Genomic DNA, 18194 nt, shown 5'->3' with positions numbered 1-18194 from the left:
TAGACTATTAAGGATGTTGCATTGAATATAAATTTGTTAATGCTTGCATTGTTTTGACAGTGATTTACATTACAATTGCTATTATTGTAATCTTGCTGTGATTGAATTTTTTTCATTCTTATTCTTGATTGAGATTTTTATAAATTTTCTAAACATGTTGTGTGTATGTGTGAAAATGTTGTTATGACTTTCTGGATTATATAACCTGGATTTATTTTGTGGCCATATTTGTTGTGTCAGGTATAAGGAATAAGTATAATGCTTTATTATTAGAGGCCATTATCCTGTTTTTATTCAGTTTTTATGCCCATTGAAGCATGGCATTTTTGCTAAGAATTTGCATGCTTCCTATTGAATGCCCAGAAAAGATGATTATTTTGATTAGATCTTTTTAAATCTATACTTGAAGCGTGTTTTCATAAATACTATTAGATAATAGCTACTCTAAATAGTTTAAAATGATCAAACTCCTGCACTTGCTCTGATAACCTAACTTTATTTATTTATTTATTTATTTATTTATTTATTTATTTATTTATTTATTTATTTATTTATTTTGTCCAATACACAATAATACACAATGAAGGTTATAGAGGATATAGTAGAGAAGAAATACAAGATATAGGAGAGACTATAGGACAGGGGATGGAAGGCACTCTAGTGCCCTTATGTATGCCCCTTACTATAAGCAGACACCGCAAAGTAGATTATATGCAGTATATACTCTAAGTATGTATACTACTTAATCTTAATTGATCCATTACTTTTGTACTAAAATTAATCCTTACATCTTAGAGAAGTGCATTGAAATAGTTTTTGTTAAAGTTTGAAGTCATGACATTATTTTTAAAAATCGACACTTATCCATTTTTGGATTGGTGAAGTGGTGATAAGTATTTGGACAGTTAACAATTATCTTTGGACAGGAACGCTTTAAAAGGATGTCAAAGAAATCCTGACATAACCATAACTTTAACAGACTTCAAAAATGGTTTAAATAGGTGTGACAACTTGCTTCATAGATCACATATTAACCCCCAGAATCACCTCCTGCGGTGGGCAGCTCCTTTTTTTTTTTACCTTTTACATTTTGTTATAAAATCCATTTTAGTTTTAAATTAATTTGTGACATTTCAAGATATTCCTGTCCTTTCTGTTTTTATGACATTTAGTGATGAGGTTGTAAAAAGTATTATAATTATCTTCAAAGACTTTAAAAATTGTGACTTGCAAGAAGTTATTCAGACTCTGATAATAAATATAAACAATTGCATTAGAAAGATGCAATTGTTAAATGAGTAATGTTCTGTGCTTTTATCATGAGTTAACTGAAAATGGTTGAAAAAAAGAAATATATTAAAATCAAAATATCAATCTTAAATGGAAAGAACAAATAAATGGTCACTTAATTGAAACCATTGCCTGATTAATAGAAAAAGATTGAAAAAAGGTGATTAGAAATTGGTCGTCTCATTTGTCATGAGACTTTTCCTTCTGTTTGGAGAATAAAAATATAATATATTAAAATCAAAATATGAATCTTAAACGGAAAGAACAAAAATTGTCACTTAATTGAAACCATTGCCTAGATGAAACTCCTGGAGGCACTTAGTTGCCTAAAACAGCATACCCAGACCATTAAACGAAGTTATTGCTCATTCAAATAATGGGTAATATTTCCAAGAATAAAATTTATATTCCCTGAAAGCATAATCACAATTTATTTCAGCACATGGAAAAGGATATGCTAATGCGACTCGACAGATGTAGTGAAAATCTGAAACAAAAGCATGTGCATGTACTATACATATGGTGTGTGTACATAAACATTTACAAGATGAAGGTCACTGAGGAAGTGTACATACAGTCTGAAATTGTACAGCTGGTCAGGAAAGTTAAAGTTCAGAATGAACTGAGAACAATGAAGTATAGTAAGAATAATCCAAAGGTTTCTTGCTATAGATTTAAAGAAAGAGAAGAAACAGTATATGTGATTAACCAGGCTAATTGTGAAGAGTTAGTTGAAGCAAAAATATTCCTACTCATGCTTAATAGAAACCTAGACATAAAATAGCTACTTAGCTTGAATGAGTTCAGCTCTTTTGGGTCAAGTGAACTGAATTGTAGAATATTGAAGGAACTTACTGAATTTTCTTTACTTTCTTATTTATTCTTCCAAATAGATATGCATCGACTTTGAGAAATATTCAAATGATTAAAATACTTATTATATAACTGCAGCAGGTCATCTCTGTCTTCCAATGGGAAGAAAAGGAGAACCCAAATAATATGCATTACCTGATGTTGATAGAGGGGAAGATTTTAGAGGGAATCATAAAGTCCTGTATCATATACAGATAGTCCTTGACTTTCAATCACAATTGAGCCCAAAATTTCTATTGTAAAGTGAGACATTTGTTAAGTGAGTTTTGCCTCATTTAATAACCTTTCTTGGCACAGTAAAGTGAATCGTTATAGTTGTTAAGTTAGTAACATGGTTGTTAAATTAGTCTTCCTTCCTATTGTCTTTGCTTGTCAGACATTTGCAAAAGGTGATCACATGATCCCAGAACACTACTGATGTCATAAATATGACTAAGCAAGCTAATTACAAGCCGGATGGCATGTTTATTAGGTAGACCCACACAATTGGCTTATATTGCACCAAAGTTATGCTCATTAAATGTTATTTATTATTACACTGGAGGTATTAAATAGAGCTCTGACTTGGGCCTGATTCAATAATTAATGAATTGGATTGAAGGGTTTTATCAAAGACAAGGAGAGAACTGGTAATAAAACTCAGGGGGAACATAATAATATTTTTAAAACACCACATAGAAGAATATCAAAATCTCTCTATTATCTCAACATAAAGGGCCCAGAATAATAGTCAAATCAAGGTGAAGGTTCATGTAGAATTCCAATAGAATTAAGATATGAGATGCACATATTTCTTTTTAATTTGTGATTCGGTTTCCAGATTTCATAAGTAATCCTCTGAGGAGGACTTTGGTGTCTTTACTCTGGGGGCACTTTTTCAATGGCTGTAGTTGTCCTTATCATCACTACTATCATCATACATACTGAACTGCTAAGTCTTCTAAATTGTAAATGTTCGACCACATTTCAGGGGTGGGCTACTGCCCGGACCGGGGAGGGGGGGTGCAGTGGGGTAGTGAAAATGGAGCTCCATCCCAGAGCACTCAATTTGCACTGAAAGATGTTGAAAGAAAATGTAGGGCGTCCTGCGTAAGCCACGCCCACAGTGCGGTAGTAAAAATTTTGGTAGCCCTTCACTGTCACAGTTCATCAATCTTACTTCTTCAACATAAAAGTTCATAAATGTGGCAAATGTGGGTAGCCTGTAGTAGGTGGGGAAAGTCTGAGATGTATTGGGTTTTTTTTATGATTTGATTTGATTTGATTTGATTTGATTTGATTTGATTTGTATGCCACTCCGGAGACTCGGGGGGGCTCACAACAACAATAAAACAATGTCCATCAAATCTAATAATTTAAAAACACTAAAACGCCTTATTAAAAGCAAACATATACACAAACATACCATGTATAAACTGTTTAGGCCCGGGGGAGATGTCTCAATTCCCCCATGCCTGACAGCAGAGGTGGGTTTTAAGGAGTTTACGAAAGGCAAGGAGGGTGGGGGCAGTTCTAATCTCTGGGGGGAGCTGGTTCCAGAGGGTCGGGGCCGCCACAGAGAAGGCTCTTCCCCTGGGTCCTGCCAAATGACATTGTTTAGTCGACGGGACCCGGAGAAGGCCAACTCTGTGGGACCTAACCGTTCACTGGGATTCGTGCATCCTTCTAAAGAGAAGTTTTCTTGGTCTGAATTGAAGAAATTATTCATATTAAAATGGTTATTTTAGTGTCCTATCACATTATCTGCTGTGGCCATTTGCTAGGCTTCAGAAGATATCCATTCCGTTCTTCTCCAATTATGTTTTCAGATAGCAATAGGAATGGTCACTTAGACAATGGACTATACTGCTTCACAGTGTTTTTACAGCCCTCTCTAAGTAGTTTACAGAATCAGCATATTGCCCCCAACAATCTGGGTCCTCATTTTACCCACCTTGGAAGGATGGAAGGATAAATCAACTTAGAGCCTGCTGAGATTCGATCTGCCAAATTGCAGTCAGCTGGCAGTCAGCAGAAGTATCCTGCAGTACTGCATTGTGACCACTGCACCACTTATGTGTATGTTAGCCATTTTTTCTAACACCAGGACCTCATTAGAGAAACATTAAAATATAGAAATATATTATGTTTCAAACTTAATGAGCTGTTTTGTTCCACTGCCATTCCTGAGAGACTATCTTACAGATGTTGCTTCAGAATTACAGTCTAAGTTCTGATATCCATCCAAAGTTGTCATTCTTGGGCCTGTGTTTATCTCTAAATTGAAAAATGCATCTCTTTTATTGCATTAACCTCTGTGGTGTGTTTCTTAAAGAAGTAAAGTTCTGTGTACAATTCTGTTGCCTGTTTTCATTATTCAGTTTAGAAAAATAGACTTATTCTTTAATCTCATATGACTGGACACAGTGGCAGCGTTATCTGGAATGGTTTCAGTTTAAATTCATTGTCTCTGATCTTATTCTCCTGTTAATCAATAGTCAATCAAGTTTGTGCTAGAATAAGTACCAATAGAGTTACAGTTTAAGGAGGAAAATTTCATAAAGATCTACACCATTTATTTTTAACAGGAAATGCAGAAGAAAATAAGTGTTTAAATGCTAAGAAGTATGTCTAAAATGTTACCATTGAAAAAGAAAAGTTTTCAAGATCAAATAAAAAATATCATAGGTATATTTCAGCAAGTTTCAGGTGCTAATTTGTATCTTATCAGGGCACAGACAAGAACTCTTCAGTTACAGGCCTGTCAAACTGATGGCCCATGTATCAGATGTGTCATGCGCTGGCCACACCCACACTAGCTCTGCAAAGGCAAAAAAAAAAATCACAATACGTCATGATACATCATGTGATATGATCAAGTTTGACACCCATGCTTCAATACATCAGCTGAAGTTTCAAGATGATTAGCTGAAGTGTTTGTCAACTTTCACCTAACTTCAAGTTGCTGAAGTTGAGAAACACCAATCAGGAACTTTCATCATTGAAGGCAAAATAATATAAGAATTCACTAGAATTTCTGACTCCATAAGAGTTTCATAAAGCTTCTTTTGACAGGTCAAGGCCAAGTAGCAGACTAGTTTATAGCTTCAAAATTACTTTAGATTTCATTGTGTCACTAAAAGAAGGAAATTGAGGGAAGTTTCACACTATCTAATTTAGCTAAGATTCAGTGCAGGTGTTTCTGAAGTATTTTCTATTTAATTATGTGTCTCGAGCAATGCATTTTTATTACAAGTTTGGCTGGTAGGAAAACAAGTGAGATAAAAACAAGGAAATAAACTAAAGTAAGATCTTCCTATATTGAAAGATATCCATTATAGTTAGCAGATGAGCTATCTAGAAACCACACATGAATGTCAGATAAAAGATTTTATCTTGGCAGAAGTTCAGACATCAGCTGTTGCATCGGTAGTAAAATGTAATGGTTCCTGAACCAAATAGGTATTCCAGAAATAGTGGCTCAATTTTGGATTTTAATAAATTATAAATATATATAAAGATAAATAAATCTCTTTTATTTATATTCCTAATTGTGCACAGTAGAATATGATAATATGAACTCTACATTCATCAGATTCCTGGGGAAATTACACATATTTCTATAAACCGTAATCTCAGAAGCCATGAATATAAAAACCTGGGTAGAATAATTTATACAAAAATATGGCATGTGAAAATAAAATAAAAGAGTCTGATTCAGAGAAGAATATTGACATAGCAATTTCTTTTTACTAAAAATGAATGGAGTGTTTCTCAATAATAGTTGATATTGAAAGAAAATAGCTTAAATAAAAGTGTTGCTTCTTGCTTTCAAATCTTTCTGATAAAATCAGAAAAATACTTTGCATTTTCTTATAGCATATGACATTTGAAATCTTCTCTGATAATGCAGTTCACTGAAGTCATTCCAAAAAAGCATTTAATTTACAACTTAACTGTTTGCTTTTTAAAAGAACACTACATTAGGAGAAAAAATCCCAGCAAACAAAGGGATATCAAGACTGGAAATGGTATGAAGAACATTGCATGACATAAGAATTATAGAATACAGAAAATAGAAGAACTAGAAATGACCTTGGACTCTGGGAAAGGAATTTGTTGTGGCTATTAACTTTTCTCTCTTTTAACTACCCCTCCCAATTTCCTTATGCTGTGTTACTGTGGCAGGCCAAAGCCTCTAACTCCACATGATGGCTTCCGGCCTGACACAGGCGTTTACAATGGGGGTGTACCTCTGACCTTTCTGCCAATTAGCTTAAAGTTCTGTTGGGAGAATTGGCGCTAGACTTATGGTTGGAGATAACAACAACATGAGGAACTGTATTAAGGGGTCACGACATTAGAAAGAACCACTGTTCTACTTAATCTCTACTCTGTTAGAAAGCAATCTTACTTTTTCTGATCAAGCATTTGAAATAATTTCTTTCTCCACCTCCTCCAATACATGTCGAAAATCTATTGCATTCTTGGTACGAAGTGGTATCTTTTCAATAATGCATGTCGAGTGCTGGAGATATCAGGTAATCCAGTTCAAATTGGTATAAGGATTTATTGCAACATTGAGCTGTCTAAAAGAATCTGAACTACTAACTGCAACAGGAAATTGGCAGTAGATAAACATAGAAAGGAATTCAAAGTGAGCTGGATTTAGATCTCTTGTGGATGCAAAGGAGTCATAACTGATGACACACTTGAACTCTCTCTTGAGCTCAGCTGGTCATCTCCTACAGTAATTTTTTTTTTGCTTCCATTGAGGCAAATGTATCAATTTTGCTTTGATATCACTATAGAACGGGTGGGCAATTAATTTTGCCATGGGACCACATGAGAAATTGGGATGGTTTTAGAGGGACAGACTAATATAATTAACTCAGTTCTACCCTCTTCCTTGTTTTCTTTCTCCCAAATGACACCCCCCCCAATTCACACACACAAAGAGTGCAAACCTCCCCACTGTTCCTTATTTATTTATTTGCCCCTCTGTTCTCCTCCCCCTCCTCTCTTCACTTCCTCACTCGCACTGCCCCTCCCCAGCAGCCCACCCCCACTCCCGGCTGGCCCCGCCCTCTCATTATCACAATAACACTCACTTATGGCACAATAACACCCAATATGGCATGAAGCCGCCCGCCCACCTTCCTCCCCCCCTGTGTTGGCCCGCTGCCACCTCCCCAGCAGCCCTCCACCCTTGCATCCTATTCTCTGGGCTGCTGTTCTCTCCCCCATCTCGGCTGCCCAGCCTGTTCCCACCATGGTTGGGCTGCTGCTGCCGCCACCCTGAGCCTCAGCAACTACCCCCCTCCCAACCTGCTGCCTTTTGCCCAACACCGCAGAGAGGAGAGAGCCATAAGGAAGGAGGGATTGTTGCTTTCCTGTGGTGAAACGGAACTAAAAAGGGCGACCCCAATTTGTCCCATGATGGTGGGGCTCTAAGATGGCCTTGTTGGTGGGTGCTTTTTTTGTCCTGTTCATTTTAGGCGCTTGTTCCCCCCCTCCCACTCCATGGCTTCCTCCTCCAGGAAACATGTCACAGGTAGCGGGTGGGCAGGTCACAGACAGCAGGTGGGCCAGATGCGGCCTGCTGTAGAATAATAGTCAGATGGAGAATAAAAATTAATGCTCAGCCTTGGGGGGAAAATAAAGTTTTGAAATCAAGTAGGAGACTAATATAAAGATGTTACCATCACATTTTAATTTCATGCTGCGGTATCCGAAATAATTGAGAACAAATAGCTATCACATCTCCCGGACAATCTTTAGCAATGGCACATAAAATTAGACTTATGTTCAGCTTTTGTCAACAAAATTAAGGAAACAGAAGACATCTTCAAGCAATACCTGCACTGTTGCTTGCTTTTCAAAGATACTAGATTTATCTTGATTCTGCTTTAAACAGTACAGTGGCATCATGGAAACAATCAGATTTAGCTGCATGAACCTGAGAATACTTGAAGTCAGTACTGTATATTTTTTAATGCAGTATAATGAGAAGACAGAGATGGCTCTGCTGAGACATAGAATCAAGCCAGCATCCCAAGTAGAAGACTTGGATTGTAATAATGGGCAGCAAATCATTAATTATTTAACGTATTTTATTTTAATTATGACTAGGGAAAGCTTTAAAAGGATGCTTCATGAGGCATGTTGGTATAAATCAAGTATTCATCAGACTATATGTTCTAGCTCTAGAACACAGTGTAGCTGCTTCAGTGGGTTTCCCAGATTGTCTGTCCATGCTTAGAAAATACTAACGAGTAATTTCTGTTACTTTTTTTTAACTCTTTTTACCAGATGACTTCTCAAGGTCTTAATGGAGAATAATTATGATTAAACCATAAAACTCTTATAATACAATCTTGAACATGTTTACATCTCAATTACTTCTAGTCAGTCTGCATGGAATTACTACGTAGAATCCATAGACTGAATTGATGATGACACTAGTAAAAGCAGAAGCGAGAATAGAAATAATGCTATCAATAGAGGTAAAAATAGCAATAAGGACAAAAACAACTGATGCAGAAGCAGCTGTGTGTTCCATTAAAAGCCCGAGAAAGCTTTTTTAAAAGCATTAGTTTTTCAAGGTAGCTAACCAAATGACACTTCAAGAGTATGTCCCACAACTGGCTCCCACAGACATAAAAGAACAATTGCAAGATTTCACAAATTGAAATTCAGAGCCCTCAATTGCTATGGGCAAAAACCCTGAGTAAATAAATAATGAACAACCTAGTTATTAAAAATTAAGTTCAAAGCTGGATAGAGTTTTTATAAGTGTAAATCAGGTCTTTGAATTGCATTGGGGGGGGGGTCCCTTTAGAATCTCTTAAAGAATGACGGTGACCATTACATGTTGTTATTATTGCTTGTTAATAGGCACTCAGAGCATACTTTCATCATCCATGCATGTACTGAGATTTGTGTTCTCTGATAGTTAATTTGTATGGTAAGTATAACTAGAAGAAAATATTGATAATTTGTAATTGGGATTAAGAGGATAGAAGGATGTCTAAAACTATTCTGTTTGGAATTTTGTTGTCTGTTGTTATTCAATTAAGAATTGCCTGTCATTGTACACATTGCATAGATACTATAAGTCTCCAGTGCTTGGATATCTCAGCATTGTATCACATAGGAAGAAATATACAGTATAGCCATTCTGGACATTTAGATTTGTCCTGGTTTTATTTTGCCTGAAAACAAAACCATATTCCAGGACTGCCGCTCACTTTGTGCAAATTCCACAATAAAACTAAAAAGGCAGCCTAAACAGAAGTGTTCAACTTGGTTAAGCAGCATTGATTCTATTCTATTCTATTTGTTTCTAAGCTTAAAATATAATATACACTTAAGAATTCATCATCACTGTCCTCAAGCCTCACAAACCACTTCTCACATGGACTGTTGCCCTTTGGAGTATTCATTTTTCATCACTAGGATATTACAGAATGCCCGTCACTAGTCTATTGATCCTGAATGTAATAAACTCTTTGTTCTTTTATGATTATGAATATTATTTTAACTTCCTCCTGATATTGATAAATGCTTTCATTTTGTCTCCAGAATTTTGGCCCATTACATAGTCTTTGCTCATCTGTCTTACTGGAATGAATACTCATAACATTAATTCTCAAATCCCTTACTTCTGTTCCTTCTTGGGGCTACATGCGGAGTGCATGTAGATCTAAAAATTCCATTTTTTCTTTATTGTTTTGCAACAGATTTTTCACTGCAAAATCTGGGAACTAAAATGTTGTCTCCTTTCTAGTTTAACTTGTTAAATTAGGGCAGATTTCTTCAACTTGGATCTAATATATTTTGTGGAGAGATTCAGGATTCCTCACCATTGGCCATACTGATAAAAAATAATGGGAATTGTAATAAAACATTTGAAAGAATGAAGTGTTACGGTATGAGTTAGTGTATGATATAGGAGTCACAGGACTCAGAAATGAGTAGATTTATCTGCAGTAAAATATTGATGGCTTTTGTGGATGGCTTGGTTTTAAAGACAGCTGCAAGAGATTTGCAGCAGTTTCGAAGCAGCTCTTACTGGCTTTGGAGAGCTGATTTCTTCACTTGGTTTATTAGAAACTATTAGAAAATTGGGTTTACTTCTATAAAACTGCAGTATTGCAGAGCTGCTTGTTGGGCTTTTTCTCAGTTGGTGCAAAGTTTTGTTTTATACTATCTTTCCTGGCTCCTATAATCAAGGCTTTGTTCTTCTGGAATTAATTCCATTATTGACAGCACAATTTTAAATTTCTTCTTGGTGGTATTACATTCTTTCTAATTTTACTGGGTGTGTTGACAGTTTTGAAAAGATCACCCAAGTCCATAAAGATTTTGGGTTGCATAAACTGTTAAAAATAAAAATATAACAAAGAAAATGGTGATATCCAGAATAGAAAAAAAACATTAATACTGACCTGTGCTAAACGTTTACTAAAAGTTTTACCACCAAACTAGCCCAAGGCCTGGAGAAAATGCTATTTTCTTTTTTTAAAATATATTTTTAAATATGATTAGGATAATGACCACACCAATCTTGGTAGGAGGATAGGAGGATACTGTTCTACAGAACAGATGTTATAGGTGTAAGGACCTTTTTCTTGGGTTAAATCAGATGATTTCATTTAATTGGTGAAACCTGAAGTGTGCTAGCTCTGTCCAATCATACTGGATAAAATAGATGATTGCTCAGACAGAATCACCGTAGTCATTCCAACATGATATCCTTCGATATTATTTATTTTATTCTAGATATTATTATTTTATTCTAGTAAAGCTTAGTAAGTGAATATGCCTTGCCCTGCTTGTTGATTGAATCTGAGTGGTTTAAAATCCTACCATATTTCAGCATCATTAAAAACATCAAAATGCATCTGAAATCAGAAACAGAGGCTCACATTAATACATTCATAATATTCTTATGCAGAAGAGCCATGTCAAGTAATATCAATATACTTAATTTGCTCCCCTCAAGTACCCCAATAGAGTTGGGGCAAGTCGTCTCTTGATGGGGATGTTGTTCCAGAGAGGAAGGATATGGATTGAGAAACCTACCTCTGAAGAAGCCACAAGGAATCTGGAGGAAGCACTACTCTTGATGATAGGTGGACAAAAACTTTTTAGAATGGGCAGTTCCATAGATATCCATGTGACAATGAGCCTATTGAAATGTATCTGGATGCTGACTAATAACTAGTTCCATTATAAAATTAGAGGTGTTGTTATGAGTGACTCAAGGATTTGGGTCTTCTACAGCCAGAAATATAAATTCTAAGATGTGTACCTGCTCTGCATACATTATAGAATCTCTACAAAAACAATATTCTGTCAAGTACATTTGGAAATTAAAAAAATTAAAACTGCATAAGACAGTATCCTGGCTCCTAGCAACATTCTAATTCTCTAAGTTTATCTTCTTCCATTTGCCCTCTCTTTCTTCCAGGATGTTTGATAAACTGCATTCGAACTTGTTAAAAATTATATCCAAATTCAAGTTGGATGTAATTCCTCCTGATGCCTTTGCACTTTGTAGTCAGTAAAGCTGTGGTCAGTAGTGGCAGGAGACCTTACAACAATATAAAATATTTTTGAATCCTTGACTTTGTTATGCCGGGCTTCATGTTACAAGCCCCCAATTAAGTCCAAAGGAGAAATTCAAACACACACGTTTGTAAAGTAAACAAAGTTGGTTTATTAAAAGGAAAATACTGTCCAAAATGCACTTTTATTCAGCCAAAGTGCTCTCCCACACATCACAAGCCTTGAATGCTATGAAAAACATAAAACAAAAGCAAAACAGATAAAAAGCAGCTGTGAAGACGTCACAGCCAACCCCCTTCAAGAGTCCTCATGCTGAGACTTAACTCTGAATTGTTCCACAAAGTCCTTGAAAGCCGTTCACAAAAGTCTGTAAATCCCAAAGCAAACCACAAGTCTCTCATTCTCATAAAACGGATAAACTCCCACGCCGAGAGGCAACAACACCTTCAATTTATCAACAGCCCCATTAGCCTAATTGCCTCAGCCACAGGTGTTCTCCCTTATTTCCTATAATACTTGCGCATTTGTTCCTTCCTTGACATCAACCTGTGTCTGCGAACATCTATGAATGCCTCCTCTTCTGATTCTAACCATGATGATGATGGTTCACTAATGGGGTAATTAGCAAATGGGCTGCCTGTAAGTACCTCCTCCGTTGATCCTACTTCACTTCCAGAATCTTCCCCTGACACAGACACTTCACTGTCGGAAGCTGTTGGCAGTAAAAAGGGCCTCTGATAATGTGAGAATTCTCCCACAGTCCTTGGAGCAGGAGCTGGCCCAGAGCCAACCACAACAGAGCGTATCAGATTGGCCTAAGGTTTTGGCTTTATTTGTCTTTCCTACAAGAACTTCCATCTATAAAGTACTTATATTATTTTCAGATTTTAAAGATGTTTCACCCGACTTGTACTATTACAATGCTCAACAGTGTGTGTGTGTTTGTGTGTGCGTGTGTGCGTGTATTTATTTTATTTACTTGGACTTACATACACACACACGTGTGTGTGTGTATGTGTGTGGTTACATATTTTTGCTGATACGTGAAAAGGAAGAAAATCAACCATCTATCTACCTACCTATCTATCTATGTATCTATCTATCTATCTATCTATCTGTGTATATATATGTGTAGGTCTTGGCATATTCGGGTTTTTTCTGTGTGCTTCCCGTATAAGTTTCAAAAACTCCTGCAGAAGAGCACACAAAAAAACCACTAGTGGCTGAAATAGCCAATTCTGGCAGCTTTCTTTGGAAGGATAATTTTGCAGCAACAGAAAATCACAATTCAAAATAAACTTTCACGCTAATTCCCAGATCAAATGTTGCATCCCAGAATAAATATCCACTATACATATTAACATAACTGAGCAGGGACAATTAAACGGTAAAAAATAGGAAATTGTTGCTGACCAGGTAACTTCCAAGCAACTGCTTTGTTAAAAGTCTCACCGGAAGACTAACCGCCCCTCCTGTGGAAAGCAGAGCAAATTATGTCACACAGGAACAATTTATCGCAAAATTATTGCCACAGTCCAAACTCTTTTTATTTGCTCAGCTTTACTTTTTGTCCCCATGTCTGGAACAATACATGATCCAAGAGAACAGTTGCCTATTAAAAGGGAACATCATTTTGATGAATGCATTGATGCTTAATATGATGTCCCCGAATAAACCAATGTCAGGATATTTCTTGGAAGATAATTATATACGCCAAAAAACATTTGAAATAAGAACATGGTCTCTTCAACATTATTAAATGGAATGTATTTCTTAACAACTTTTTTTAAAGAGAGAAACAAAATTTTAAACAAGAAAAACGAATAGCTTTTCTTGCAACTCTTGCTGCATATTCATACATAGTATGGAAAATAAAAATCTGTTATAAGGATTGTTGAGATAATATTCTGAAATAATTGAATACTTGAAATGTATTCCACAAATGGTATGTATCATCATTATTACTAGGAAGATCATCTTGGCTGTAGTTTGGACCTCTCAGATTTGGTCTCTGCCAGAGAAGCAAGATATTCAATGGCATTCTGCCTTCTCTTCCCCAAATCGCTGCCTGCCCTTTAAAACAAGCTTGAATATATTCCTACCTATGAATCTCACAGGATACTGTATGTTATGTATGTTAAGGTATGTGCAGAGCAACCCTTGAGTTATCAAGGACATGCACATAGCAATGGAGTACTGCAGTAGATATGCAGCAAATATGAGTAGTTATCCAGTCACACACACAGATACACAGGTAGTGTTTACTTTAACAAATAGCACAGTCCAAATAAACAGTGCAGGTCATATAAGTTCAAATAAAGTCAATCTTTAGAAATATAATAAACTTCTTACCAGTTTGTCATTCTCATATATATTCAACAAAGATATTATAGCTTGGAATACACATTGGAATATCAGAGCATAATACAGGGATCGCTATCATAGTCAAATAGAGTGAAACAACAGAGAGAATAAGACATGATCTCTAGCTCCCTATTTTGGCAACTTGCAAGCCAATCAGAACATAGCATACATTTTAAAGCTACATTACATCAATCCACATTGTTGGCTTGTTTATATATTAGGAACCCAACCGTTTGTACAGAGTACTAACAATGTATTTAAGTTTAAGTATTCTTAGCCACAATTTGTATGACTTTGTATTAACTCCTTTCCTTCCCCTCCCCTTTCTTGCATTGTCTAGCCTTGCTTAAATTACCGGCTACTTTCCCAACTCTAGATGGTGGGAAAACTTTGCACCTAAGTTCAACACACACACACACACACACACACACACACACACAGTGTATTTGGCTAAGTTTGTGTCAGGCTGGCTTTACAGCCAAACATTGGATGGCTGTGTTAGGCTTTACAGCAAAACACTGGGTGCTGCTATCCTGAACAACTGGAGGGAATTTAGCATCTTCCAGCCGTTCATTGTTAGCTCTTCTGGAGAAGATGGCATGGTTTCCAAACTCTGCCACTCCTTTCAGCTTTCCTCTTTTGAGCATCTGAAACTGCCCCTACTTTTTCCAGATTTCACAGATGCTCACTGATCCAGCAGCCAATTTATTTTGTGTTGGCCTTTCCTATTGCCTCTTCTCACACCTGCAACTTTCTCTTTTCCTTTTGTCCAACCCATGAATGTACACTGCTCAAAAAAATAAAGGGAACACTTAAAAAAAACAGAATATAACTTCAAGTAAATCAAACTTCTGTGAAATCAAACTGTCCACTTAGGAAGCAACATTGATTGACAGTCAATTTCACATGCTGTTGTACAAATGGAATAGTTGCGCAAATGAGATATTCAATGAGAATATTTCATTCATTCAAATCTAGGATGTGTTATTTGAGTGTTCTCTTTATTTTTTTGAGTAGCATTTATTTAAATCTCAAACAACAAATGAATCAGAACACAAAATACAAGCTTGGATGACATGACCTTGTAGATAACCCTCACTCTATCAAGGATCTTGGAGTATCCATATCTAATGATCTAAGTGTCAAAGCCCACTGTAACAACATTGCCAAAAAGGCGCTAAGAGTTATTAATTTAATTTTGTGTAACTTGTGTGGTAATATTACACTGCTAACCAGAGAATTCAAAACATTCGCTAGATCAATTCTTAAATACAGCTCACCTGTCTGGAATATGCACTGCATATTGGACATTAATATAATTGAGAGGGTCCAGAAATATTTCACAAAAAGAGTCCTCCACTCCTCTGCAACTTTATTCCACCACACTTAAAATTTTGGGCTTAGACAACTTAAAACTACATCACCTTCCATCTGATCTAAATGTAATTCATAAAATTATCTGCCACAATGCCCTACCTGTCAATGACTACTTCAGCTTCAACTGCAACAATACACAAGCACACAATAGATGCAAACTTAATGTAAACTGCTCTAAACTTGATTGCAGAAAATATGATTTCAGTAACAGAGTGGCCAGCGCCTAGAATGCACTACCTGACTCTGTGGTTTCTCCCCCAAACCACAAAACTTTAACTTTAGACTGACTACTGTCGACCTCATCTTCTTGCTAAGAGGTCTGTAAGGGGCATGCACCATTGTGCCTTACCGTTTCTATCTTAATGTCCTATTGACCTCATTTTTCTGTACTTACTTTGTTAATGATTATACCTATACCTGCTGTCTTATACGTGTTTGACAACCAAACAAAATAAAATAAAATTGTGTGTTGTGGACAATACACAGACTGCATCTAGGTGCAGAAAGTAGCTTTTCCGTTATAACAGAGGCACAAGAATGCAGCCACAACAATTCAGCCTCAAAATCCAGGTGAAAAGAAAGGAGGAAAGGCTCTGGCAGATCACTACAAAGCTCTGTTTCCATAGTTAGTAATATAAGCCTGTGCTAATACTAATCTTTTGCTTTTCCCCGTCATTTACATTGCATAATTTGTGATCAGTCACATTTAGACAAATCCAGTCCACAATCTGGATTTTATGATGCTTGATAATGCTTCTCATTTGCTAATACCAGGCAGGTGCCAACCCAAGACATTCAGAGGGCTAATGGGCTAAGCAAACTGAATGGGTGATGCTGCAGGCAAGATTGTGGTAGTTGCTGGTAAAAGAGACAACCATAGGACTATTGTTTACCATCTTGTATTCATGCTTTGATGTGCACATAATGCTGCAGTAGTGACAAAATCTCTTCAGAAACTTTGTATAGTATATGTGGAATGGGATGGAATGGAATTTTATTGGCCAAATATGATTGGACACATAAGGAATTTGTCTTGGTACATATGCTCTTAGTGTACATAAAAGAAAAGATCATCAAGAATCATAAGGTACAACACTTAATGATAGGGTACAAATAAGCAATCAAATCATATCAGGAACCAGTCAATATAAATTGTAAAGATACAAGCAACAGTCATACAGATATTTGTGGAGGAGATGGGTATTATGGCAAAGAAGGAAGCCAGCTCAACCTGCATCAACTCTGGTCACAATCTATGCAGAAACAACATTGTTCATTTAATTACAAATTAATTATTTCTCCTTTTGCTCTGAAATAATTCCCCTCTCCCCCCAGTTCTGTACATGCAGAGTGGGATAACACAAAAATGGAAAGTACTGTATCTGCTTTTTGTAATATTCAGAAGCTGTCCCTCGACTTTGGGTTAATGAATGAATCTATGGACATACTATTTCTTTGTTTCTGATTTCCATCTATAAAATATCATAGTAATTGAATCTCATATAACAAATGGGGAAATAGAGGTCTTGTGGATATTGAGACCTAAGGCAGGTTATAAATTTGTAAGATTCAAATGCTTTTCTGTGCTTTTGTTAATAATCAAAGCTTCATTTCCAGGAAAAGAGGGTGAATACATAGGCCAAGTTCTTTGAAAGCTCTTCTTTGTGTTTCTTGTTACAACGAGAACTATTTTTAGTTGAAGTGAACATTCTATTATTTTATGTAAATTCACACATCCAGGAATTGAATCTTAATAATGATATGAGAATTTGAAACTGAACCTTGGCAGAAATTAAGCTTGACTTTTCAGGTAAAAGTCTAGTATATGAATATTAATGTTCAAACATCACTTGTCTTTTTTTTTCTTTCTCTATTTTAATCCAGATGCTTACCCCAATTCAGAAGTGATCTACGTGTGGACTAACACCTCAGCAAATTCGGTGGTAGTAGCAGAAGATGGTTCTAGGCTTAACCAATATCACCTGATGGGACAAAGTGTAGATTCTTTAAACATCAGTACCAGTACAGGTAATAAAATTGCCCTTTGAATTGCAGTATTCAGTAAGGAAAGATCTAAGGTTTATGCTGACGGGATGGTGCTTTTTCAAAATAAGTCATATTGGTTGGTTTGCCCTGTGGTGTCACTTTCTCTATGCCCAATATGAATCTTCCTCAGTATTTTCACACATGTTTGATTGTTATTTGTGTGTGGCTTATTTCATTCATTCCTGAACCCACAATCTTTATCTCTTTTACCCCATTGATAAAACTATCTCAAGCTGATAAGGAATTTTTAAAAACCTTCTCTCAGTAAAACCAATAATTATAAATAAAACAAAACCACAAATTATACCTACCATAGCCATTAATTCATAAATACCAAATGAAAAGGCATTGAATAGCTTGGAATCTTTAGACAAAGTAGAATGCAAATGCATATAAATAAAGTAGATATTTTACCATTTGTAAAACTTCATCCTGAAAGTCAATTTGGTATTAGATGCAAAGAACCCATCTTACATCATCACTTAATGCAATTTCCTTTCCATTCCGTTCCATCCTCAGATTACAGCAGATTAATATAGGGAAGCATTTTTTCAGGCAGACGGTTTTTATTGTTTAGGACTCTTTAGATAAGCAACAGAAGCAATACTTCACCATTCGCACCTTATTAGTCATAATTGAATTGCTCAGCAATATTGTGACAGGAAGGGTAACCTAGAAGAACTATTTCTGGT

The 18194-nt window shown here is 36.0% G+C and overlaps 1 protein-coding gene across 1 annotated transcript in view; it reads left to right on the top strand.

Annotated features, from left to right (window-relative positions):
* Nucleotides 1-18194, top strand: part of GABRA5 (gamma-aminobutyric acid type A receptor subunit alpha5) — a 98965-nt gene that overhangs the window by 62118 nt on the left and 18653 nt on the right. Inside the window, exon 6 of the mRNA XM_070751822.1 lies at nucleotides 17341-17484. Within this exon, the coding sequence (XP_070607923.1) occupies nucleotides 17341-17484 (144 nt within the window). The remainder of the gene's footprint in view (nucleotides 1-17340; nucleotides 17485-18194) is intronic.

Source organism: Erythrolamprus reginae, chromosome 4, assembly GCF_031021105.1.
Source record: "Erythrolamprus reginae isolate rEryReg1 chromosome 4, rEryReg1.hap1, whole genome shotgun sequence".
NCBI lineage: Eukaryota > Metazoa > Chordata > Lepidosauria > Squamata > Dipsadidae > Erythrolamprus > Erythrolamprus reginae.
This window is presented reverse-complemented; position numbering and strand designations above follow the sequence as displayed.